Genomic DNA, 25036 nt, shown 5'->3' with positions numbered 1-25036 from the left:
CTGGAGGATTTTAGTGGTTGAGGACGTTCCTTCTAGGCTGGTGCGTTTGCAGGACTCCTTTGCAGGCTTTGGCCCAGAGGAGGAGCGTGAGGAGACAATGTCCTCAGCATCCCCTCCCCCATCCCCTGCTCACCTCCACTTGGGGACTTAGGGTTTGGGGCAACTTAAAATTTTGCCTAGCCCTTCCTAAGTCTGTAAGAGGAAACCATTTATTTCTTAGGTTTTCTCTGAGGAGGGGTAAAACAAGTCAATCCTAGGCTGTGGGATGAGTGGGGGGACAGGGGGGCTTGGGCACTCTGTCCTTGAGTCCTGGGTAAGAATCTGCCCCCAACCATAGGTGTCTTTAAGGAAAAACCATGAAGCTTCAGCTTCGCTTCTTTTCATTTTTCACTGCAAACGGAAAGACGGCTCTTTGAGAAAATCAGGTGCTTGGGACGTGGCCTGGAGCCCGAGAGGGAAAGTGTGTGGAGCTTGTCAGCGTGGACAAGCTGCTAGGACTCCAGGGGCGCTGAGATGTGGGAAGACAGAGGGAAGGGAGGGAGGGGGCTGGGGTCGATGTGAGGGTGCTCCCCCAGCCAGGGCAAGGGAGCGAGGGGAAGGTGTGGCCTCTCCTGGGGTAGGAGAGCCCCATGGAGGAGGTGGGCGGGTTCAGGGGCTTTCCAGAGCAGAAGGCATTCCTGCCCCACCGCGTAGTGTCTGTCACCTCAACCCTTTCCAGGTGTCCTCGGCCTCTGGGCGTGCCAACTGCTTTTTAAAGCACAAAGGGACTGATGTCCAAAATGGAAGGCTGCCACCCGTTAGTGTTGGGGAGCTTCCCAAATGATCGTTCTTCCCCCCAAAGAAATCCCGGCCAGGCTTTGTTCAGTTATACATTTTATTCTCTAATAGGTACAATACTAAAATAAACACAAATTAAAAAAAAGTTTTATTAAAACAAAACTGTACAAAAAAGCAGTATACTACATTTTAATTACAGAACAGTCTACTGTCCAAAAGGCACTAATCCAGAATAGGAGATACAATGATACAGGACTCATTTGAACTATTTTAATCAATACAATAGAGCACTTGTTTCTTTGACCATTTACATCTAGAAACAAGGGCTTTTTGCTACAGTCATTACACATTGTTATAAATATGAGTCCCACAGGTGAAGGTGCAGTATCGCTCTCCCTAGAGAAGGTTCAGGCCACGAGGGACTGCGTGGGGCTGAGAGGCGGGTGGGGGGCGGGGCCCGGGCCCAGGGCTGCCGGAAGCCTTCCCAGTGGATGGGCCGACTGCCCTGGGTGCGCGGAGCTTGTCTTCCAGCCTGGCCTCCCAGATAGTTGGTTTCTGGCCATTACTGGCAGCCACTTTACCCCCCTCTTGTGTGTTAGCACCGGGAAAGTGGGTTCTGAGATGCTCCAGGGAACTGGGGCTGGAGGTCTGGGTGATGAAGCGCCAGCAGCTCAGCAGAAGGGAGGCATTTTGGTAACCTGATCTGAGAAAAGGCAGCGACTACTCAGAAGAGGGACACAGAGCCCAGGGACGGCTAGTGAGCTGGGCACTACAGCCAGGCAGAGCCCCCTGCTACCTTCTGGGCAAACTTCTGGCCCAGAAATAAGAGGTCCCGTTCCTCCATTCAGAGAGGCCCTGCATCCATCCCCTCCTGATGGGCCCGGTGGAGAGTCTTCTGTTGAGAGAGACCTGTTACAATCTTGTGTTTTGGAACTTGCCTTCTAGAAGTGGGATGCTGCTTCCCAGAGGCTGTGCCCTGCCTCGCTGCTGCCTCAGAACCACAAACAGCTCCTGGGCAGTAGACGGCCGAGCTGTGTCTCTGCTTGTCCGTGTTTGGTGACCTGGACAACTCTCTAAACCCCAGATTTCATTCTCTAATGGACTCTGGACCTAAGGAAGAGAGATACTGCAGCTTTCCAAACAGTGTCATACACAGAGAAGACAAAGACAGGCATCTGATGTTAACAAAAATAAGTAACAAAGAAATAGGATTAAACCAAATCTCTTCTCACAGCATCCTATACTACATCCTCCTTCTGCTTAGCAGAAAATTGTACGTACACAAAAATACAAATACACAATTTTGTAGAACAGTCTGATTTTAATATATTTATATATATTTATATTTATACGAGTGGCAGGTTAGTTCATTATATAGAGCTTTTTGCACTTTTGGCTCATATGCAACAAGGCTTATAAATTCAGCTTTAGCTTTCATTCAGGTTTTATAGCTTTTGAACAATTGTTTTCACATTTAAAGCAGCATCCAATTTGCACTAGGAGTTTGTGGTGATTATAGGAAAGATGGGGTCAGGAGGTTACTGACAGGGAAGGCAGGGCCAGGGCCAGGGGCAGATATACATTCCAGTGTGTGTGGCGATGTCAGAAGGATTGCTATGGGACAGAGTTGACCATGATGACCCCTTGAGGTAGACTGAACACCTTACAGCAGACTCAGACACAGGTGCGACTCCCCTCAGGGACACATGGTGCACAGGATGGGGGACAGAGACCAGGAGACGCCAAAGGGAAACACAAAGACTAAGACACACGACGGCCAAGGCAGGGAAGGGCACTCTGCCCCAAAGCCATCTGGCAGGGACCCCACACAGCCCGTCGCAGATACTCGAGTATTTGGTGGACGCTAAAGACTTTCAGGCAGTCCCAAGGCATCTGGTCCATGGTATCTGATTGGATTATGACTGTCAACCTCACTTTCCACTTTCCAACCTGCGCCAGCTAGTTCCCACCCCCCCAGCGAACAGGGAGACACAGCTGCACACGGTTCCGCAACAGAAAACAGTCCCCCTGCACTCTGTGCGCCGGGGTGTTCGGGTCCAGGTAACTGAGAAGAAAGGGGGGCTGTGGTGCCGCTCGCTGCACTGCTGTCCCCTGCTCTGCAGTGCTCCCGCGCACGCTCAGTGGGACAACGGACAAGCACTCGTAGAACCCGTAAACACGAGCAACTGGAGAACAGAGCAACAGCGCACTGCCCAGATCCGGGTTGGGGTGACGCGCTCCAGAGAAGCCTCCCTTCCATTACCACCACGGATTCAATATTCTCCCGTCTGACCACTTTCATCAACCCGCCTCCCTTCTCTCTCCCAATCCAAAGAATTCCTCTGGCAAATTTGCCCATACCTGTTAAATGTGAATGCCCACCATTTGGGTTATGACATTGTCTGAACAAAAACGCTGGATTATTAATGAAAATAAAGTGCCTGGTATGGATTTGTCCGTTTTGCAAAACGTTCTAATGCACCAACAAATCATCTGAGCGCTGCTTAGTGCCGTGATGTGAACAGAGTGCAGTCACAAAATAATCCGTCGTACACCCACCACATAATAAAGGCCCCAAATTTAGGTCAGACTTAAATTACTTTAAAAAAGAAGCAAACAGATAATCTCACACTCATTTTCAAAGACACACTTGTGATCTTGCTTCACCCCCAGCGACGATGGCCTTTCTGAGCCCTTGTGAGCAGACACCCTGATCCCTCAAATCTAGGGAGAGGACAAGAAGAGGCAGCCAGGGTTCCAGTGATTAATGATGGCAAATGAATCATTGTGTTTTAAACCATGATTATCTGACTCTTTGCCCTCTTGGGTCTGGATGCACTTTCCAGCTGCGGACAAAGACAGACCGAATTCTGCGCTGAGGCAGTCTTGCTCTCCCCGATCTCCCCACTCGACAGCTGTAGATTTTGCTAAGCAGGCTCCTTAACATTCTCTACGAACCGAGACCGTAACCCCATTGACAGAGACACCCTTAAAAAGCAGCGCAGGACAGAGTGACGGAGCCAGCCTGACGGGGCAGTGCCAATGCCGCCCTGCCCACGAGCTTGCCCTTGTAGTTGTTCTGCCAGCAGAATGCTGGGGGCCCTGCAGAGGGGCAGCTATCTGCACCTGCCCCTGAGGGCTAAGTGTAGGGAGGGGAAGAGGAGGGGGCAGGGCACAGGCCGACTCTCCGGCAGGTTCCAGAGGTCTGTAACTTGCTTAGGCACTTAAAAAACAGAACTAGAAATGTATCCTTGGAAGGTACTGCATACCTACTGGTGACTATGGCCGTGGAAGGGAGGGAGGGGAGCCCATGGGGAATCAGAGAAGGCTGTGGGCTCTTCCAGGGGAGGCAACTATGATGTTCTTGGTCTCATCTGGCAGGGGCAATGTCCCACCTTGCAGCCTGGGTGAAGATGAAAACACCCGGGCTGGGCCCAGTAGCAGCTCTGCTCTTCCCTGTTTCTGCAGACCAGAGCAAACGGATCGGGGCAGAGCGGGTGTGTAGACGGTCTGCTCCAGACTCAGGGCTACAGGACTGCACAGGCTTGCTTGCTATTTCCCGTGTGAGAAAAACTAGAAGAGGCCCTTTCGAGAGAAGTGTTCCGGCAAAACCGTGAGCAACGAAGAAAAGCCTTGCCAGAGATGCCGACGCTTGAAGGGAGAACTCCCCCTGCCCCCAAAGAACTTTGGTTTTGTGGTGCCCATTTTCAGAGATGCAGGATTAAGGGGCTCACTGACTTTAACATATTGAAATGTGGTTTTCAAGGCAAATCACTAACAATAATGCTCTTGAAAGGAGCCCACAGCTGAGCCCTCACCTCTGTTCCATCCACTCTACTAATGTATGCGCTGCCTGCCCCCGCCCATGAATCTGGCATAAAAACAAAAGAGTTCAATGTAATATCACTAGAGTGGCTGCTGTTTACATTAATATAGCACTAATGTCGTTTTGTTTCCAGTTTAATAGCTTCAGTGAATGATGAAGTGGAAAAATGACCCTCATAAGTTTACGCTGGGCTCTTAGTTCCAGTAAAGCAACAAAAGGGGAGCGGTTTCTGGGCTTAAAGGAAGCCAGAAAACAAGACGGAGACTTCAACTTGACCTGGAAGTGATGGGAAGCTGGAAAAGTTATAAAGGCAACACAAATCTTGTGACTCATCTCTGCCACCCATACTGGTTGGTAAGAGTCACGTGCTCTTTCCAAGCTTGGAGTTAATGTCTCCATTCCAAAATTTCAGTGGCACCCAACTGCCACCAGAGATGCCAAATCTGGACCAACAGCTAAACAGAAGGCACACATACCTTGTTCCCTTCACATTAGGGTGGGTTTTTTTTTTTGGTGTGGGGCGGGGGGGATAATGAAAAATCCCATTAGCCAGCTAATGAAACAAGGTACCTATTACAGAGCCACCAAACTCAAATAGTCAACCTGGTAGATCTGCTCACAGGGCCACTCCAACTGGGGCCTTCCTCCTGGGGTGGTTTCCACTCTCTTGGGCTCCAAGGATGCCTAGGACGTGATGGAGTGGATGAGAAGAGAGTGACAGCCCCTGGGAACAACTTACTTTCAAGAGGAAAAGAGCTGGAGAAGCGAGGGGGAGAGAAACATGGAATTTTAGTTCAGTCCTCCGGTCAGCTTGGAGCCCGGGCCCCTGACAATGGTCACTGAGCTGCCACCTGAATCCCTAGGCAGCTGGCCCCTTTGCTGGACTGTGGTTCATTAGACAGTTCTATGCCGATCCCAAATCTGGACCTGTCTCCATGTGGGGCAGACACTAATACCAGAATCCCCGAATCTCCAAAAGTACTGGCTCAGCCCCACTGTCTCTCATGTCTATGATGGGACAGAACGAGCTGGAACGGCTTAGCTAAACACTTCTGTGCAGAAGCAGGATGCCTAACAGTAACAGGCACTAAGAAAATGCTCGAAGAGCTAAACAGAGGGAAAACGGGAAGTGCACTCTCAGCCTCAACTAACTGCAACTACACCCAAGGAGTGCTAGTAAATTCTACTTCTCCTCAAAACGCAGATGATGAGACAGCCATTCTGTTTCTCCTCCCGCCCCCAAAAGGCAGGACCTCACATTTGCCTTCTAGAGACAGGATGTTTGAAACAGGTTTCACATCACTGTTGCTGAGCCTCACTCAGTTCACTGCGTTTCTGTCACTATCACTAACCACGGAGAAAGGCCAAGGGGAAGGGATGCTCTAATGTCTAGATCATCAAAGTAATACTAGTTCAGTGTCAGGGGGAATGAAGTGCACAGACAGAGGATAGCAATGTGACAGTGCGCTAGTGGGGATTATCCAGCATTGTCTTGTGAGAGAACAAAATAGGTTAAGTGCATTGATTTCACTCAGAGCAATGCCAGGCAGACCCTGCAACCTGTTCTCCAAATAACATCTACTAACGTGAAAGAAGCAACTGGAGATTTTCCTCGACTCCATTAAGGTGATGCTGCTCAGTGTAAGGTCTGCGAATCTTCAAGAATAAACAAGACAGTAAGAACACTCAGCACAGTGCCTGGCGCATAGTACATGCTCAATAAATGTCAGCTGCTATTATCATGAGCTCTGAATGCTCAGGAGGTCTGAATGTTTGTCTCTTGTTGCATTATGATTTAGAATGACATCTTTCTTTACTCTGGTCTCTTGTAAGAGTAACTTCTGGTGTTTTCTTCCAAAAAAAAAATACTATTTCGTGGGCAAGTACTACCCATGCTTTCAGGGATTTGGGTGAGTTGGCTTTCTTTTTTGCTTTTTCCTTTTTAGTGGGGGCTGCTGGTGGTAATGGCATTATAAGGTGTAGGGTTTTTGGAATCACCAAAATGGCCTGTGGAAACAACTGGGGAGGGAAATGTCTTGCCAACTCCAGTTCTTTTTTAGTAGCACCATTCCTTAAGCGGCACATCTAATACTTTGATCCCTAAAATAGCAGATTGTGTTAGGTTTTAACTGCAGCGATAATTCTATTTTGTTTGAATATAAGCAGATAATCAGAACGTTGTGCTGGCTGTTTGAATGCCTGTCTCAGCAATCGGTATCATACTCCAGTGAGTTCTCAGAATTTCTAATCTTAAAACAGCTTCTCAACTGTAATGGAGATGGTGATCTTTCAGCAGCTGGGAAAATAAGGGATGGGGTACTCTGCTCTTTGGGGCCATAAATCCACAATCATTCCAACTGTCAGAAGACTGATAGGACCCCACAGGGAAGTCTCCACACTAGCACATGTATCTTGAAAGTAGGCGCGTGGGGGTGGGGCTGAAAGTCACTTTTAGATCCTATAGGAAGAGAAGCACCGTGTAAGAACTTTTAATGGCATTTTTCCTGATCTGGCCCAATGACTACACATTTTGGAGGTATTTTTGAGAACAAGAATAAAAGACCTCAAGGCAGAACCTTTTCCCAAATTCTGTTTGTGGACGGGGAGAGAACAGTTATAGAGAAGCAGCCTGCCTCAGCATTTTCATCAAAATGAAGTGTAACTAGCACTTGGTTAGGATCCCTTCTGATATGTGGAGACGGGGGAAAAGGTTTGTATGAGGGTAAGCAGCAAAATATGAACAAAAGCAAGAGTGGCATTTTCTCAGTGGTTACTAAGCAATCCCAGAGTGTCCAGGCTTGAAGGAAGAAGGCGCTCGTGGCCCAGGCTCACAGGCACAGCTAGGAGCCCCACAGAAACGAAGCAGCTTGTGAGAAGCTGCTTGGCACTATGCTGGGTGCTGGTATTTGTGCGGAGGCTCACTTGATCATAGAACTGAATGAAGACTTCTGCAAGTGATGGAAAAAACCAAAGCATATTTTAGAGAAAAGCTAGCTGGTGACACAGCAGCTCCCCTCCAGTGGGAGGCCTCGGCGGGAGAACAGCAGACATCCTGGGCAGGCGGTGTAAGGTGTCAAGACCACACGATGCTCAGGGGGACAAGGTGATGAAGAGAAAGCAAGCAAAGTGAAAGGGAGAGAAAACATGCACCTGGGTGGGCTGGGGAGACAATCCCACTGACTCAGCAGAGCAATGGGGAAAACTCGGGATAACAAAAGGCTGCTGACATAAGGAACCTGGTTTTGCCCTGTAAGAGCGATGTGGGGAAATCTGGGTGACACTCATGCATATACATTAACTTCAGGACACTGTAAGTATCAGGACTCCATTTATGCCACATAGTTGTTAAAAGCTCACGTGTTTACATCTGTTTGTATCATGTTTGTCAAAGATCCTATGATTCAGTGAGGAAAACGCTATTTAACTCACGTGTACATTCCCATTTGATACTTTCTAATGGTGACAATGGAAGTATCAAGTAACCAAGGAGAAAATCAAAATCCCAGGAAGTTTGTCTGACAGTAAATGTCCTCAAGTGAGGCCACACGATGTGCTTAGCTAGCCAGCAAGTGGGGCAGTCATGAAGGGCTTGTCAGGGACTGACTCAGTTTGGGGTTCTGACTAAAGTTTCTGCCAAAGGTGGAGCTAGTCAAAACTGGATGTGAGACAGAGGTTTAAATGATATAGAAGTCAAGTGGGGAGCAACAGCGAAGGCTTCCATTTTGAAGTTGAAATAACTCCAAATCCTTCTCTTTCACTAAAGGGAGAGGACACGAGCACCATGTCATTATTTTAGTTTACTGAGCTGCTGTTCCAAATGTTCTTGGGAGCATCAGTGCTAAAAGGGAACAGGGAATGGGAGATCTGCCATTTCCAATCACATAAAGGACAGAAATCCTTTTAATTATGACCATGCCAATCTACATCTTGCTAAAACAGCTAATTACATGTCAGGAGGACACTCAGTCACTCAGAACAATTGTCGCTATATTTTTATATATTCATTCTGTGCCACCCCCCTCAATTACCATGGTTACAATTTGAAAGGATTCAGGCAAACCTTCATTTGATCACAGCACACCAATGTGAATTTGAGAGTTAATTATGGCTGTATAGAGCCACTTTTATTAAAAGAGAAAATGAAAATGGAGTTAAGGGAGCGGCATCCCAAGATGTCTGAGCCGGGCACACACGCCCTGCTCAGGTCAGCGTATGGCAGTCATAGTGACAGGGCACACTCGACAGCTGCCCCACACCACTGCACTTTGGGGCTCAGACACCCATGGAAGGCACAGTCATGCCATCCAGATGGGCAAATCAATTCCCAAACTTGTCAAGCAAAAAAGGTGTCAGGACTGAAAGGCAGGGCCTCCTGCAGATGCATCCCTGTTTCCTGTCAGGGCGCTGCGCGGGCTAACAAGATAACGGGCGTGAAACGTGGGTGGCTGACGGCCAGAAGTTAGACTTGACTTGAATCAGTTAGATTTAGTTCTGCGCAATGCTTGGCCCCAAGCGTCCTATGAAGCGTGATAAAACAGAAGTACAGGGTTCTGCACACTGGTTACCCACAGCATCTACTACACCCTCAAGGTCCCTGGGTGACGATAAGCACGGGGTGCAAGATCTTTTGGTGCAAGCAGATTTCCCCTCCCTTCTCCACCCTACGTACTCCCCTTTTAATTACAAAAGAAAACTAATGTTATAGGAAACTGGATTTCTCACATCGTTAGCTTTCTCTTTGCTGCTACTTTTCATCTCCACCAAGACTTCCAGCTTTCGAATGTCCATAGACAGGAACAGAGTTGCACTTCAGAGATAGGTGAGTCAACCGTTGGTCCTTTAAGATGACAAAAGCAGTCGCTTATCACTTTTAGCTTATAAGTAAAGAGACTGAAGAACAGCCTTTCTGAACATAACCTGTTTATAAGAGGAGTCTCTGTGACTGGAAAAGTAACCTGTGGGGTCGATGTATCTAAAAAGTCTTTCCCACCATCTCAGGATGGTAGTTCTCCTTAGAGGGGTAAAGAAAGCTTTCCTCTTAGGTGATAGTCATCTTTTGAAGAGAAGAGCATGTGATGAAGGAGAGCGCGGTACTGAAAAAGAAAGGGCCTCTACTGTGACAATACGCTACCACTAGGGAAATCCTTACAAGATAACGTGGCCATTCATAGTTGCCTCCCTGGGAAAACCTTGTGTTCTCATTATGGTACAATACCTTCAAACTGGAAAACTTAGGTATTACTGAAGTAATGTAAATTAGTCTGGAAATTAAGAAACAGGAAGAAGGTTTTCGGGCAGGCAGCTCAGTTAGCCAAATTCAACATGGCCGACAACTGATACCCGAATCCTGAGTAAACATCCTTGCTATTTAGAGAGCACACAAAAAGGAATGTTTTAAATGTGTAATTCCCACCCCTTCCCCAGTGCATCCCCCACCCCATCCCTATGCTCCAGAAAGACGCTGTCAGCCAGCAGCTGGTCAGTGCGCCCAACTTTCACTTGGGAAATCTTGACAAACAAAACCGGCTCAGTAAAGCTATAAATGGATTTGGCTGGTCTCAATGCAGCCCCAGTGAATACAGTAGTAAAACATTACTAATAATCACAACAACAAAATGACAAAATCTATCACCACTCTGACCTAAGATTTAAATCACGGACAGAGATTAACACAGAAAACCAACGCACAACATGAAGGGTCAGGACTATTCAGTGTAGAGTGCTACTGAGCACAAGATCATCAATAACAAGAAAAATTATTGCCTAAGAATCTGTTGAGACTTACTGGGGAAAACTACTCCGGTTGTTCTCTGAACAAAAAAAGACAAAAAGCAATTTTAAAAGGCAGAGCTACAAGTTACATGGGAAGACTGCTTCTACCCAAACCCTTCTTAGGACCAAGAGAGTAAGGACTTGAAGTTCACATTTTTAGGATGGGTAGGACTGTGTGTGAAAAAGGGATTATTTCCACTGTTATGGGCAGAGATAATGTAGCTGGTCAGTGGAATATGCAGCTGGACACAAAGATGGCCTGCAAGACAGAAAGGAGTGTTTGTGTGAAGAGATGGACCACACCCACATGCTCTGCCTTCTGTGGAAGATAAAAATCCCAGCAAAGATGTCTGCTCAAGATGAGGCCCTTAGTATTGGAGCCCAGAGGCAAATGGAAGGGGAGCTGTTCACAGAGGGAGAGAATGTGACTGGAGATTCCTGATGAAATAAGTCTATTTACACTTGGTGCTTGATGGCTAGAGTCCAGGAGGGAAGTTTGTAAAGAACTGAAATGAGTGTATGAGCGAGCTCTTCATGAGTTGTCCCCTTTGAGGTAAAAATATATGTGGATATCTGGCCCCAACAGCGGTACTGTCGGTTACTGGACTGCGTGCCATCGAAAATCTACCAGGAACCACAGTACTGGATTTGCATACTTCACTGTTGATGAGCAGCTGCTTCCTCACCCGTATCTTTTTAGGTGGTCACCTCTACTGAGCTTCAGTGAAAGGTACCTTAAAGGGGTCTTCCTGTTCCAGGAACTTTCTTCCTGTGAAGGAACAGGAGAATGTGGGGGGAGGGGCCGCCCACCCAAAGACAGTGTGTGGGAACTGTACAGATCCCATAGGTAGGTGGAAGGTAACCGCACTTTTCAACCACTTAAAGGACTGAGACTGTGAAGAAATGCCCTAAGGGGTACTCAACAATTACAAGCTTTGCTGAAATAAACCAAAGTGTCTATTTGGTACTGACTGACACCAGAAGGTCTCAGCTAAGAGTGTTACTGTATTGCCCTCCCTGGCCTTCACCCCACATTAGGGTTATCAACAGCAAATCAGAAATCTCATTCAGATGGTCCATCTTTAAAAGGTCCCTTTGTAAGGCTGTGTTGTAAGAAGAGTAGGAAGTTTACCCATGTGACTATAGTAATTCAATGAAAGTGTCTTTCAAAAAATAACAGACAAGTTCCTATAAGAACTGCTGACAAGGTTTCCACCCCACCCTTTTATTTAGTCTTCTTCACTAGGGAAGAGCAGTCCTGAAACAGTCCTCTGGGGCCTGAGGGATGTACAGGATGGAGTAAAAAAAGAGGGGTAGATCAACCCAAAAGTACATAATGGGATTTTTTTTTCTTTTTTTTTTTTTTTTTTTTTTTGAGTCTGGCTCTTTTCCCTTCAGTAAGACAGGAATTTAGGGTTTTTTAAGAAAAAAATTCACCATCCAAAGATACTACAAATTAAGACAGTGACAACTCTGTGTGCCATTATGAGAACTAAGGTAGACTGGACAAGACAGCAGAATTGAACCCAGGGACAAAAACAAAACAAAAACAAAAACAAAAAAACAATGGCAGATTTAAATCTAGGCCCCAAAGAACTGTATTTTTGCTCTCGGTGAAAAAGCAAAAGTTATATGTAAGGCAGCGGGTCTTAAGAGCAGGCCAGCAGTCTTCTTCAATTAAAAGAAGAATTCTGGATGGAAGATTCCTTCCTCCTGAACCCAATATGAGGCTATCCTGCATTGGTAGACATGTGCTCTTACTTTTTCCAGGTTGCCAGATAGGGCCCGCTACTGCTTTCATGGATACTGACTCCCCTTTTTTCTCTGAAGCTTTTCTCCTTCCTTAAGGCCTTAAAACAATGAAACCTTTTAGCTCTTCTCTGGCAATCACGTATTTCTTTAGAAACTGCAGCTGTCTTAACAGTTTGAGTCTGTTTCTTTAAAAAGACCAGCAAGAACAAATGATACTAGCAATCCCATCATAAAGAAGCTATCAATTATAATAATCTCCTTACAATAAATCATGGATGTGGCTTGTCAGACAGTATATTTTCCTCTCTTTTCTTTCTGATTCAACTGCGAATAAGCAGACAAAATTTCACCGGAATGGAAGATACAATATGTTACATTTTTTTTTCTAAGTAATATAAAAGGAAAGAAAGATAACATAATCTCCTAATTGAAATAAAAACTCAAACACACCAAGAAAGAAAATGAGCAGGGGGATCATTCCTGAGAATAACAAATGCTACTCTTGAATCTGTTGGTTCAAGTAAAACAGTCAAACAGAAAAGACTACCCCATTTTACTCCAATTCTTGGAAGCTGGAAGAAGTATATACATTTTCTGCCTGAAATCCACAGACAAGAGCAGGCCCAGTCCCTGCCCTTAGCTCTTTAAAGTCACAGACCCATATAAGGTGGCATTTTCATGCCCTCTAAAGGCTTCCGCACACTGGCATAGGCAGGATGAACAGACAGGGAGAAGACCTTGTCAGCATATGCCTTAAATGGAGTCAGACCAGCTAAAAACTGGTGGGTATTTAATATCTACTAATGAGAAAGGGAAAAACAAAGAAGGTCAGTCTCACTCTCTTCTCAATGGTTTTAGGCTGAATACATCTGGTGGGGGCATGGAGGTGAAGAGGTAAGGAAATGGCGCCTTCCTTCCATCTTAGAAATTGTTCTTAGATAATGGACGAAAAGACAGTTAACAGCCAGCCCCAAATCCCCCTTTAAACAAGGCTCCACTGTGCGTAGAAAGGAGATGGAACGAGGCAGAAAATACACAGCAGTCATGCCTCCCTCAGACGCACCCTACGCCGCTACATTGAAGGCTGTTTCCTCTTCCCCACAGTGACAGTGTGTCATTTAATCGGGATGCCAAGAGATCATTTTCATACAAGGCCAGCAGATGTAATTTTCTTTGATGCATGAATAGTTCATCATTTTGCTACTAGATGACAAGGTGATCACAGGGTGACTTTATAACGCAAGTTCACTGTTTGGTATTTTGAGTTCTCAAAATGAAAAAAAGATTTATCAAATATAAATATCTTTAAAAAGTAACAAAAGTGCTACATATGTGATCAAGGAAAAAAATTCCATTAGTTACTGCCGCTTAAAGTAGATTAAACTTTACAAATATTACCACATCCATTATCAATATGGCTTCCAATTATTAAATAAATTGCCTGTAGCAATATAGCTTTTCACACCTCTACAAGGACAGAGTAAAGAGAACACCAAAGCAGTCACATCACGTTGTATCTTGAAGACACACCACGCAAGTGGCAATTGTCCCCTGCTTTTTTCTGCTCCTTTTTAGGAAAGTATTTGCAATTGTGATAGTCAGTCAGCATAATCCCACCATAAAGTCCTCTATCAACCTCTCATATTGAGGGGGCTTCAGTTAATGGATACAAAGACTGGAAGTTCATTCACTCATTTGTGACCTTAGCTCCATCCTTGAAAGACTTTTTTTTGGTAGCAGGGAAAGGGGACACAAACAGGAGGCAAAGCAGCGTCCATGATGACCTCCAGCACTTTTGCAGGCAGGCACATACCTGTGCCGTGTAACGTACAGTGGTTCTGAGAACTGGACTTAACATCCATTAGACATTCAGCTCATGTTTTTTGTTTTGTTTTGTTTTGTTTTCCAATGCTCTCAAGCTGGGTTTGTTTTGTTTTGTTTTTTTTAAATGACTTTTGTTTTTTTGTGTGTTTCAATCATGGTCCCAAAGGCAGAAGGCAGTATTTTATCTACTAAGTCACACAGCTTGTGAGAGGAAAGGATGTCTGTGTCAGGCATGTTAACATCAACCAAAATCTGAGATCAAGTTTTTCCATGGACATTCCACATTTTTCCACAGCACCCAAAGAAGTATAATCTAGCCACAGTGTGACTATTATGAGGCACGGCTTATTGCAGCTGGAAATCAATTATTCCCAAGCTGAGTGGGAATTCTAGTGTTCCTTTTACTCTGCAGATACTCCCCGAATGGTGTCTGTCAATCCTGGGCCACACTACCTCAGCTTGCATCCTATCAGTCTTGGGGAAGGAAAAGGGTACAGACTAGTGTTACAGGAATCTAAAGGTACCCAAGGTTTTACACGTAGCCTATTATTTGAGAACTGAGGGCTATCTAAATACCTGGAAGCACTTTCTTGGAATGCTAAGACAGAGCAGCAAGATTTTCTAGCCTCGGGGGCTGGGAGAGGGAAGTTTGGTTGGTTGGTTGGTTGGTTATTATTTACTGGGAATTAATACTGAGAGAGTATATGCAAAGGCTGAGGGCACCATGCCATCTTCACAGAACAAGACCCTAAGGGCTAACTGACATACAAGAAACTGCAAGTTATACTGTAAGAACACATGTTAAGGACCGAGGAAAGTCTGCTAAGGTGCTACGTCTAAACTAAGTTAACTTCTCATGTTCAACCCTCCCTGATCAGTCGTCATCCAGGGCCTCTGTCTTGATTTCGTTGGCTCCTTGTCGGGCCAAGGCCAAGATAGTGTGGTTGACTGCTGCCATTTCCACAGCTAATGAGATGGGGTCTTGGTGGTCACTATGGCTAGTGCTGTCATCCTAGACATGCAGAAATAAGAAACAAATGTTATTAGTGGATTGGTAAAATTCTCCAACTCACAGAAAGGCATGCTGAGGGCAAGGGGAGGCAGAACATTCGTGGGAGGACACAGTGGGTGAGGGGCTCGTGACAGAGTAGAGGTGAAATGTATTTAAGTAGACACTGAATGGAAATAGGTCCAGACTTCCAGTTGACATTTCCATGATTCAACAAATAAAAAGCACCAAAATGTTTTTTTCTTGCTAAGAATTTTTTCCTTCTATCAGAAAGATTGCTGGTGATATAATCAAACCTGATCATTCTAGGTTTGCAACAAACATAGCACTAGTCACTGAAGGCCATACTAGTGAGCTATTGAATTCTGGACTAGTACTCGTACAGATTATCAGAGCTCATGATATCTTTCTACTGAGCTGAGAAAACTAGACTAAACTACAGACACCAACATCTTATGGATAAAAATGCATTTTCACAAAAGAACAAAAGACCCAAAAAACTCTCGATTACAACAGGACAAAAGTATAACTGCCAGCAATGGCTATGGGTGAAAATGTGTGGTGCTCTCCTGCAGGAAGACACCAGGGAAGCGGCAGGTGTCATATTTAGGGGGAGCGGGAAGCTCTCCCTCCATGCACAGCTCAGTGTTAAACAACAAAGCTGTGAAGGAAACTGGCACCGCAGGATGTTTGTCAGGCACCAGAAGATGGTGTTACAAATAAGGGATAAGTTTCTCACCTGTCATGCCTTCAGGGGAACTCTCGCATCAAAAAGCTTGGGGAAGGGTAAGATCCTGGTGGGTTGGGGGGGTGGGGTGGGGAGGGAGGGAATCATGGGATGTGCTGCCCTTAGGGCATCTGGAAAAAAAAAACGGGGAGTGATCCATCTACATTAGTAGACTGAAAAATAACAGGAATGTTTCTGATTAGAAAGACAGATATTTTCTTCAGTAAAATGTGGAGCTATGATTTGGGAGTGTAAAAAGAAAAAAGGTAACCCCTGGGAATTATGGGTCTCACTGTTTCATTCTCATTTCCACAAAGTGGTCTGTAGAGTTTAAAAGGGGCTCGTGTAAAGTTCGTGCATTCCTGCAGTGTCTGCGCTCAAGCTGGTAAACAGAGGCTGCAAAATGGATGGCAGAAGGAAGAACGTAAGTGGGCTATTATTTCAGAACTGACTGAGGGGCGAGGAAGAGATATATATATACACTACAGGAAACAGCAAACGTTCTCCTGCTGTGGTCCAGAAGACATCATACATTTTTTTCATATTCCAAACAGAAACGAATTTTAAATCCTATGAAAATTTTAATGAAATCTGTCAACAGATATGTGGGGGGAAAATTCCCACATTCTTAGTTACTGAATTATTCCATCCAGTGGCTACAATTAAATATATATTTTTCCCCCAAGCAATGAAAACTAAGTCAGGGTGAGGTGAGAAGACATGCATTTATGAGAGGATGTGTGTGTCAATGTGCCAGAGACTCTGAAAGAACCACTCATCCGGGCATGAGGGTTCTCACTGCAATGGGGCCGTGGTGGGCGGGACCTTCCACTGTGTGCTGCATTGGTACAGGTTTAGGCATGGAGTATAGCTACCCAGTAGCCCTTAGTATTCTCAAACATTGAGTGTGTGTGTGGTGGATGGTGTAACTTGCTTGTTTGGATCAGATCCTCCTCTCTTCTTCTACCTTCTCTGCTTCTCTGCCTCCCTCTGAACTTCTTCCCTCCTCCTCCTCCCCATTGCGTACTTGCCAAGTATCCTGTTGTATGACAATAAATCCATGTGGGTGAATAACAGTTTCTTACAAATTTTACAGGACAACTGAATCTTATACCACATTCCTTTCAAATTACATGAAAATCTAACTACACACATGAGCAGAGTGGAGGGACATTAGATTGTCTCCTCTCTCCCACCCCGTACAAAACACACCCACAGAATTGAGTTGTCATACTATCCCACCCACTCTGTAACCAAGAACCTCTGCTCAGCTGCTCACCTGCTCTGAGTAGTCATTTCCGTCAACATCATCACTGTTGGAATGGCCTCCTGGACTCTGTACATCTATCCCATGACTCTCCAGGATTGCTGCTTCTTCGAAAAAAGCAAATAGATCCCTAAATTATCTGTTACATTATTGTAATAACCAAAACACTGAATTAATCTTTGTGCTGAGGAAATCAGAATGTAATTAAACAAGAACCTAGATTCCTCTACGTTTTGGTTCTTTTAAATTGCAGACAGGTAGAATTCAGCTGCACATAGGCCAGGAGAGGAACACAGTCGTCATTCTGGAGCCCCTGCTGCTTCACATGCCACATCTGAGTGGTTGACTGTTAGGTGCTTCATAAATACTTACCAACTAATTAAACAGCCCTCCTGTCTTGGGGTTCTGTAAAGTGTTTGAGAATTGTATTGATGGGGAGTAAGTTTAGAATTGAAACACAATTTTAAAAGCTCAAAACCAACCCCCCACCCCAATCTCATTAATTCATGTTTCTGAAATGCTCTTCTTAAAAATCTGTGTTTTGCTTAACAGAAACCCATGGGGGAGGGGAAGGAAAAAAAAAAAAAAGAGGTTAGAGTGGGAGAGAGCCAAAGCATAAGAGACTCTTAAAAACTGAGAACAAGCTGAGGGTTGATGGGGGGTGGGAGGGAGGGGAGGGTGGGTGATGGGTATTAAGGAGGGCACCTTTTGGGATGAGCACTGGGTGTTGTATGGAAACCAATTTGACAATAAATTTCATATATTGAAAATAAGTAAGTAAGTAAATAAATAAATAAATAAAAATAAAATAAAATAAAATAAAATAAAATAAAATAAAAAATCTGTGTTTTGCTATGTTCCCTATTAAGACTCTTTCATTCCAGTTCTATTAATCATATGTTTCTTAATACCTAAGTCACAGCCCAGTAACAACAAAGAAGCTCAGGGTCTCACTCCCTCTCTCAAGACCTTAACAAGCATCTTTACTATGAGGCACAGGAGTAATTGGTCAGGGGCCATGTCTAATTCTAGATTTTAAAACATTAAGAACAATGCCATTATTAGTATAATACAAATACTGCAAGAAATTCTAATTCTTAAAAACACAAAGAAAAACATAAGGACAATTTTTGTTAGGCTTAAAAGTAAGGATTGTTAAGACCTGCAGTTCTAAACTGAAGGTACTTTCAAAAAAAACCAAAAACCAAAAACCAAAAACTGATGCCTAGGACTGCTTCAAAAAAGAAAGCAGCCTCTCTGATACATTACCAATATTGGCTCTCCTCTTGATCTCCTTCCGTCTGTTAGCAAACCAATTATATACTTTCAGGGAGGTAACTCGTTCCAGATCTGACAGTTTTTTGCCTGTGAATGCATGCAATAAAATTCAGATAGTCTGTATCTGAGTAATACTTTTAAGGAGTAATACTTTTCTTTTTGAAAAGTTCTTTTGATTGCATTTATTGCCAGAACAACAGATACGGGGGATTTTTTTTTAGTAGTATGTATGCACTTAAATTATTACTGAATGAATAAACACTAAATACAGAAATAGCAACTAATAACAAAATATTTCAGAAAACCACACAATACTAAAGAAATTTCAATACTAAATACAAAATTAATAAATTCCACAAATTCAACTCTAGGGTTCAAAGGTCAGATGATAGTACATGGAGGCTTCATTCAATTAGCATCTTTCTAGATGAGTGTGTTACTCTTCATCAAGTTTCCAGGTAGTTGAAGTTTACTAAAATCTTTAAAGCCTTACATAAACTAGTTTCCTGCTGTCTTAAGACAGAAGAATAATTATTGTCCATGTTTTCTTGACTCTGACCATCCATTATTATAACTATACTAGAACACATAGCACAATTCAGGTTGCATTTTAAATTTATTACCTTCTTTGCTGTCAAATGTGAATTCTTACAGATTAACACCATGCCTGCAAACAAGGGTCCACCTGTACCTTTTCCTCCTCCCCTGTCCTTTTCTGTCTACTAAGCTTTTAATCCACAGTGGGTGGAGAAGCCAGAAAAAAGGTTAAGGTGTTGATGACACAGGGTGAAGTGTTTTCCAGGAAGACTCTGAGTTCCTGCACAGCTTCTGGGGTGGGACTGTGGCTGGTGTGAGGTTAGGGTATAGGTGTCACTGGAGATGTGTCTGTAGGGTCTAGATTGCTAGAAGTCAGGCTTCCGGGTAAGGGAGAATAAATTACAGTTTAATTATGATAAAATATTGACACTTTTGTATCTATAGCCTTTAGGCCATTCAAATTAACTGGCCAAATGAAGATCAATTGATCATCTTAACTGAGAACAGTTTCTGGTAACAAAAACCGTAAAATGTGGAATAACATTTTAACACATGGAAAAAAAGTCTTGTATCTTTAAGTGTCTCCGTTGACTTGCACGGGAACAACAGGACTTTAGAATGGAACTACCCTAAGTTTTTCCTAACGATGCAGAACTCATCCCAATGCGGGAAAGATTAACAAGCCAATTTTAATAAGAATTCATTCTTCAAACAGGAATACAGAATTATATAACACTTGCAAAATACATACATACATACATACATACATACATACATACATACATCTTTTCATTTATTTACAAGACTTGGTTAAATATTCCAAACTTTAAAATTATTTTGGAATTGATATAGTTATGCTCTATTTTTAAAGACATCTATATAATCTTTATCATTTCCAGGCCTCCTATCTTAAGCAGGGATACTCTCTTGCAACCTTCCATATGAACACCTGATCTGGACCACCATAACTACATCCCCGAGAAGTACCACCCGAACAGGACAGGGCAGTGACTGCACAGGAGGGTGGTGGGAATGGAACCTAGGGCACTCAGTTGCAATGAGTAAAAGAAGATTCTTGTCCCAGATGATGACGTGAGGCCGAGAGCTCCACCGCTGAGTTAAGTGGCAGCTGCCGTCTTACCTGGCTTCTGTATAACTGCATTGCAAGCATTTGCAATTTCTTCTCTCTTGGCTTCATCTGGGTATTGATTCTCATTGAAGTAACTGCAGGGGCAACCAATTAAGACACAAAGTTTGTACTTTAAGAAACGTGCTCTCATTAAAATGCTAACCCACTGAAAAATCACGTTCTTCTTTATGATGTGGCATTACAGCGTCTAGTCCAGGCTGTCCAATGGAGCTTTCTGTGAGGATGGAAATGGTCTGTTCTTTACTATCCAATAGGGTAGCCACTACTCACATGTGGCCGCTGAGCAGCTGAAAGGAGGCTGATGTGACTGAGGAAGAGAATTTTTAATTTGATTTAATTTTAGCAAATTTAAATTTAAATTGCTAAATGTGACTAGTGGCTACTATATTAGTGCAGGCCTAGCTACTGCTTTGCCTCATTGAAAGATGTCCTTGATATAAAAGTTGCCTGTATACATACAGTTGGCTGAAATCATAGAGTTGTGTTACGGAGGTGCTGGTAACAGTAGGACCTTTTTGTGTGTGTCATATTGGTTGTAGTAGCAAAAATTTTAAATTACCAAATTGTGCAGAACAAATTACAGGACATCTATATTTATACACAGCTATTTAAAAATGACTAGGAAAAAATAAGAGCTCTATCCACTGACCTGGAGGGATGTTTACAACATTCCTAAGTGAGAAAAACAATCTGCAGAATAGTATGCATGGAAAATGCCATTATGGAATTTGAAAAAATCCTGTCTATGTGTATATAAATTTGCATGGATAAATGCTTAGAAGAGTACACATCAAGCTGTAAAAATCAATTACTTCATTGTGGGGGAAGGGGACTGGTGGAGAAGATTTAAATATTTTTGTCTTTTTTCATATGTTACAAAAGCACATATTACTTCTGTATGATAGTACTTAAAAGAAATTAGGTTTACTGAACTTCTCTTTAGCATTATCAGACCTGTGAGACTCTATGTGGGAAGAGAATGTTTACTAAATGCTACTTCTGTTGTCATCTATGATTTTAAGAAAGAAGATCTTCATACTTTGAATCCATCAACTTATGATCAGGAAATAATCCCTTGTCAAGGTGCTAAACCTCCCCTCTCTTCAGGGGCCTCCCTTCTCTTACAATGCAGCTTTTCCATTCCGTCCCCCTCTGGTAGATGTGCCATTCACCAGGAATAAACACGGGAGGCCGCAGACCCTTCTTGTGAGCCCCCAAACCCGACTTCTGACCCCACCTCCCATCCCCGCCGTCTCCATGGAGTGCATCCTTTGCTGTGGTCCTGACACAGTTGCCAGGACTGGAAAGCCTTTCCTTTTTGAAAACAGGAAGTCCTAGAACTAGATCATACCAGTCCTGTCAACCATCTTCCACAGCGGTCTGCTTGATTCTGTGATTTAAGCATCTCATCCTACATGATTTTCTAGGGCTCATGCCAAGTGACTGTCACCGTAACTGCCCACTCCCACACTCTCACTGGACCTTTACCTTTACTCCACTTGTGCGAAAACACTCTGAATTAGTTTCAGGAGCCGGCAGCAACGGCATCAACTGGGAGCTTGTTAGAAAGGTAGAATCCCAGACCCCACCTCAGACTGAATCAGAATCTGAATTTTAACAAGATCTCCAGGTGATTCGAATGCACATTAGTGTTTGAGAAGCACTGGATTAGCTTCTTCATTTAAAATTCAACGAAGACAACAAAAGCAGTTATTAAGTACCTAACAGTGTATGTTTGCACTGTGGGTAAAAAGAATTAGATAGTTTATGACTTCAAGGAGTTTACAATCTACTGGAGGAAGACATGGAAATCAATAAACTTGTGGCCAAATTCCATAGGCTGTCTGAAGGGAGTACTCCTGGTGCACAGATGAAAGTGTGCTCAGTGTGGTGTGCGGGCACCCAGAAGGATGTGGCAGAGGAAGTGTGGTCTTGAGTTAGGTCTTGAAGATGGGCAGGAGTTTGCAAGGCAAAGAAGAGGAGGAAGGGTATTTAATGCAAGGGGAACAGCATGTGTACAAGCAAAAGGCAGATAAAAGCGTTGAGGATTGTGACCACAGAGAATTCAGAGTGGTTGGACTATGGGGTTCACAGGAAGAAATGAGGAGATATTAGCCTGGAAAAGTAGGATGGGGTCAGCTTGTGATGAGCCTTATTTGTTCTTGTCAGTAGTACAGACATCATCTTGAAATACAGGTTTCCAAGTCACATAGAGACATACTCCGATCTGTGTTTTAGAAAGATTACACATCTTCCAGATTCAATCTTCTGAATTCAACCTCCATCATCTTAATTCTGAAATTCTCCAATCAACTTTCTACTTACCTACTCCTCCTCTTCAAAATAATTTTTTCACCTTCTTAATAATCTCAAATCCTTTTTAAAAAATGTTTATTTTATTTTTGAGAGAGAGAGAGAGACAGAGTATGAGCAGGAGAGGGGCAGAGAGAGAGGGAGACACAGGATCTGAAGCAGGCTCCAGGCTCTGAACTGTAAGCACAGACCCGACACAGGGCTCGAACTCACAGACTGTGAGATCATGACCAGAGCTAAAGTCAGATGCTTAACCAACTGAGCCACCCAGGCGTCCCTCAAATCCTTTTTTTAATAAAGTTTTTATCTATTTATTTTGAGAGAGAGAGAGAGAGAGAGAGAGAATTGGAGAGAGGCTCCATGCCCATCGAGGAGCCTGATGCAGGGGTGTGGGTGGAGTGATGTCACAAACTCTGAGAGTCGGACAAACCAAGAGTTGGATGTTCAACTGACTGAGCCACCCAGGTGTCCCTTGAATCCCTTTAAAAATGCTCCCCCCACCCAACTTAAAAAAATCTGTTTATCTATTCTTTTTCTGGCCTCACCTTTCATTTCTTAGCCTGAACTTCATGGTGAGCCAAATCAATAATATCCCTTGGGAGAAACTTAGATTATTTAGCTTTTCTGTCCTTCCACCATACCTGTCCAGCCAATCTCCTACCCTGCAGAAAGCACCTTCCACAAGTTTTCGTCCATCCTTCTCTCACGGTACCAAGTGTTCCTGGACAAAGTCATAAAATAGGGCCAGTTGGTTTCTTTATAAATCTGTGCTTTTCAACCTTAACTGGGCCCCTCATTTCTGATGGGAACTCATTCAGTCTTTGCTGTTTTTAATATTCCATCTTTCAGGCCCCACTTACCTGAAACCTTTTCACTCTTAAGTCCCAAGCCCTCAAACCCACCACTGTCATTCTTTTTACAGATGACCTTGCCTCTCTTTTACCAAGATAGAGGTTATTTAATGAAGTTTGCTTAATGTTTTTAGCTTTTCAACTTCTTGGAGTACTGCTCATTCATTTCTTTATCTCATGGTAGAGGAAGATGTGTTCTCTTCTTCAAGGTCTCCTTTTCCACTTGTATCTTTGATCTCTTCCTCCTTTCTTTCATTTGCTCAGCTCTCTCCAGTCTTTTAATTTTTTTTTTTAACGTTTATTTATTTTTGAGACAGAGAGAGACAGAGCATGAATGGGGGAGGGTCAGAGAGAGGGAGACACAGAATCCGAAACAGGCTCCAGGCTCCGAGCGGTCAGCACAGAGCCCGACGTGGGGCTCGAACTCACGGACCGTGAGATCATGACCTGAGCCGAAGTCGGATGCTTAACCGACTGAGCCACCCAGGCACCCCTCTCTCCTGTCTTTCTTGCGCGCCCAACCTTTTTCCCTATATATATGCAATTACTCTATTTTGCTGATTTTATGATGTATGTTTATTATCATAATCTCTAAAATCAGGTTATATCTTATAATTAGTGGTGTCTAAAAATAACTGGCAGTGTTTTTTTTGTCTCCCCTCACTGTACACAAAATAAAGGTGTGTCTTACAATTAACGCCTTCTCAGATTTGATGGAATATGGTTCAGACCTACAGGTTCTATTTCAGTAGCAGCTCTAGGGCCACTATACCTCATTATGGCAACTCTTCTTCTAAATTACTGCAAAGCCAGTGATTGACTCTATACCCCTATAATGTCTACTTAAGATTCCTAGTGCACATCTCTAGTCATGGCACTATTCTGTTAAAACTTTTTAAAGATTTATTATAGAGGTGTTCAGAGCTCTACCCCAAACTACCTTAGCTTCTTTATCTGCTGCTACTACTATATATGCACGCTACAGTCTAGGAAAATGGAATAACCTTGTAAACTCCTAGTATCTCTGTGCCCTTCTCCTGCCAGTGTATTTGCTTTTTGCCTCCCCCCAGCCCAAATCTTGTCATTCAGGATATAGGTCAGGTATTAGCTCTTGGCCAGTCAAAGGTAAATATCACTCCATGAATCCCACAGCACTCCATCTGTCCCTCTCTTACATTTTTTCATCTCGTATTATAGTTATCACTGTATACATCTCTCCCCGACTACGTTGAAAGCCACTTGAGGTACAAGTCTGATTCATCCTTATATGTCCTCCTCACTGATGACAGCAGTGACAAGTCAATAATGATGAACAAAGTAAAGTCACCCTCAACCCAGTGTAGGAGTTTCCAAAAGAAATAAATACCACTGTAAGTGAACTGGTGAAAATCAAGAGTTATAGAAGTATTGTAAGAGGGTCTCAAAGATACATATTAAAGAGATGATTATCTCTTAAGAGCAAGAATACTGGGATGAATGGAAGACAGGGAAATACTAGTGGTAATTAAGATTGGTTTTCACATTGTTTTATATACTTCTCAGCTGAATTTCTGAAATGAACATATGCTATTTTTATAAATTTTTAATAAAAGAACTTTGGGAAAACACTGAACAATTAAACACTAGTTTAATGATTAATACTCCATAAACAATTTATGTTTGGAAAGTGTATTTAGATCAACCAGGAAATACTAGGATTGTGACTACTATTCTAATGATTAGTAGAACAAAGCCACAGTATGTTTGGAAGCTAAGTTAGAATTTGCAGTTATTCATGGCATATGTGATTTAATGAGTTAAAAAGTCTTAAAAATCATTTTTACTGTGTACTTTTAGGATATAATTATATAAAAGTAAGATGATCAGAGTAAAAATAAGTCAGTAACTTCTTCCAAATCAAAGAATGTAAGAACTCACTATAGTTTTAAATCTTTAAGCCTGACAATTAGTCAT

General features: G+C 43.3%; 1 protein-coding gene across 10 annotated transcripts in view; it reads right to left on the bottom strand.

Moving 5' to 3' along the window:
* Nucleotides 1-856: 856 nt before the first annotated feature.
* Nucleotides 857-25036, bottom strand: part of HMBOX1 (homeobox containing 1) — a 193118-nt gene continuing 168938 nt past the window's right edge. For 2 of the 10 annotated variants that reach the window (XM_053216661.1, XM_015081173.3), the window contains 4 exons: nucleotides 19911-19993; nucleotides 18224-18319; nucleotides 16967-17061; nucleotides 857-14963 (listed from right to left, as the gene is read on the bottom strand). In XM_053216661.1, the coding sequence (XP_053072636.1) occupies nucleotides 14826-14963; nucleotides 16967-17061; nucleotides 18224-18319; nucleotides 19911-19993 (412 nt within the window). In that variant the 3' untranslated portion in view covers nucleotides 857-14825. Of the gene's footprint in view, nucleotides 14964-16621; nucleotides 16727-16966; nucleotides 17062-18223; nucleotides 18320-19910; nucleotides 19994-25036 lie in introns of all 10 variants that reach the window. The other 8 variants (XM_027069701.2, XM_027069728.2, XM_027069735.2 and 5 more) reach the window with 8 other exon arrangements.

This window comes from Acinonyx jubatus, chromosome B1 (assembly GCF_027475565.1).
Source record: "Acinonyx jubatus isolate Ajub_Pintada_27869175 chromosome B1, VMU_Ajub_asm_v1.0, whole genome shotgun sequence".
Lineage (NCBI taxonomy): Eukaryota > Metazoa > Chordata > Mammalia > Carnivora > Felidae > Acinonyx > Acinonyx jubatus.
The sequence above is the reverse complement of the archived record's forward strand: the minus strand, read 5'-3'. Positions and strand labels throughout refer to the sequence as shown.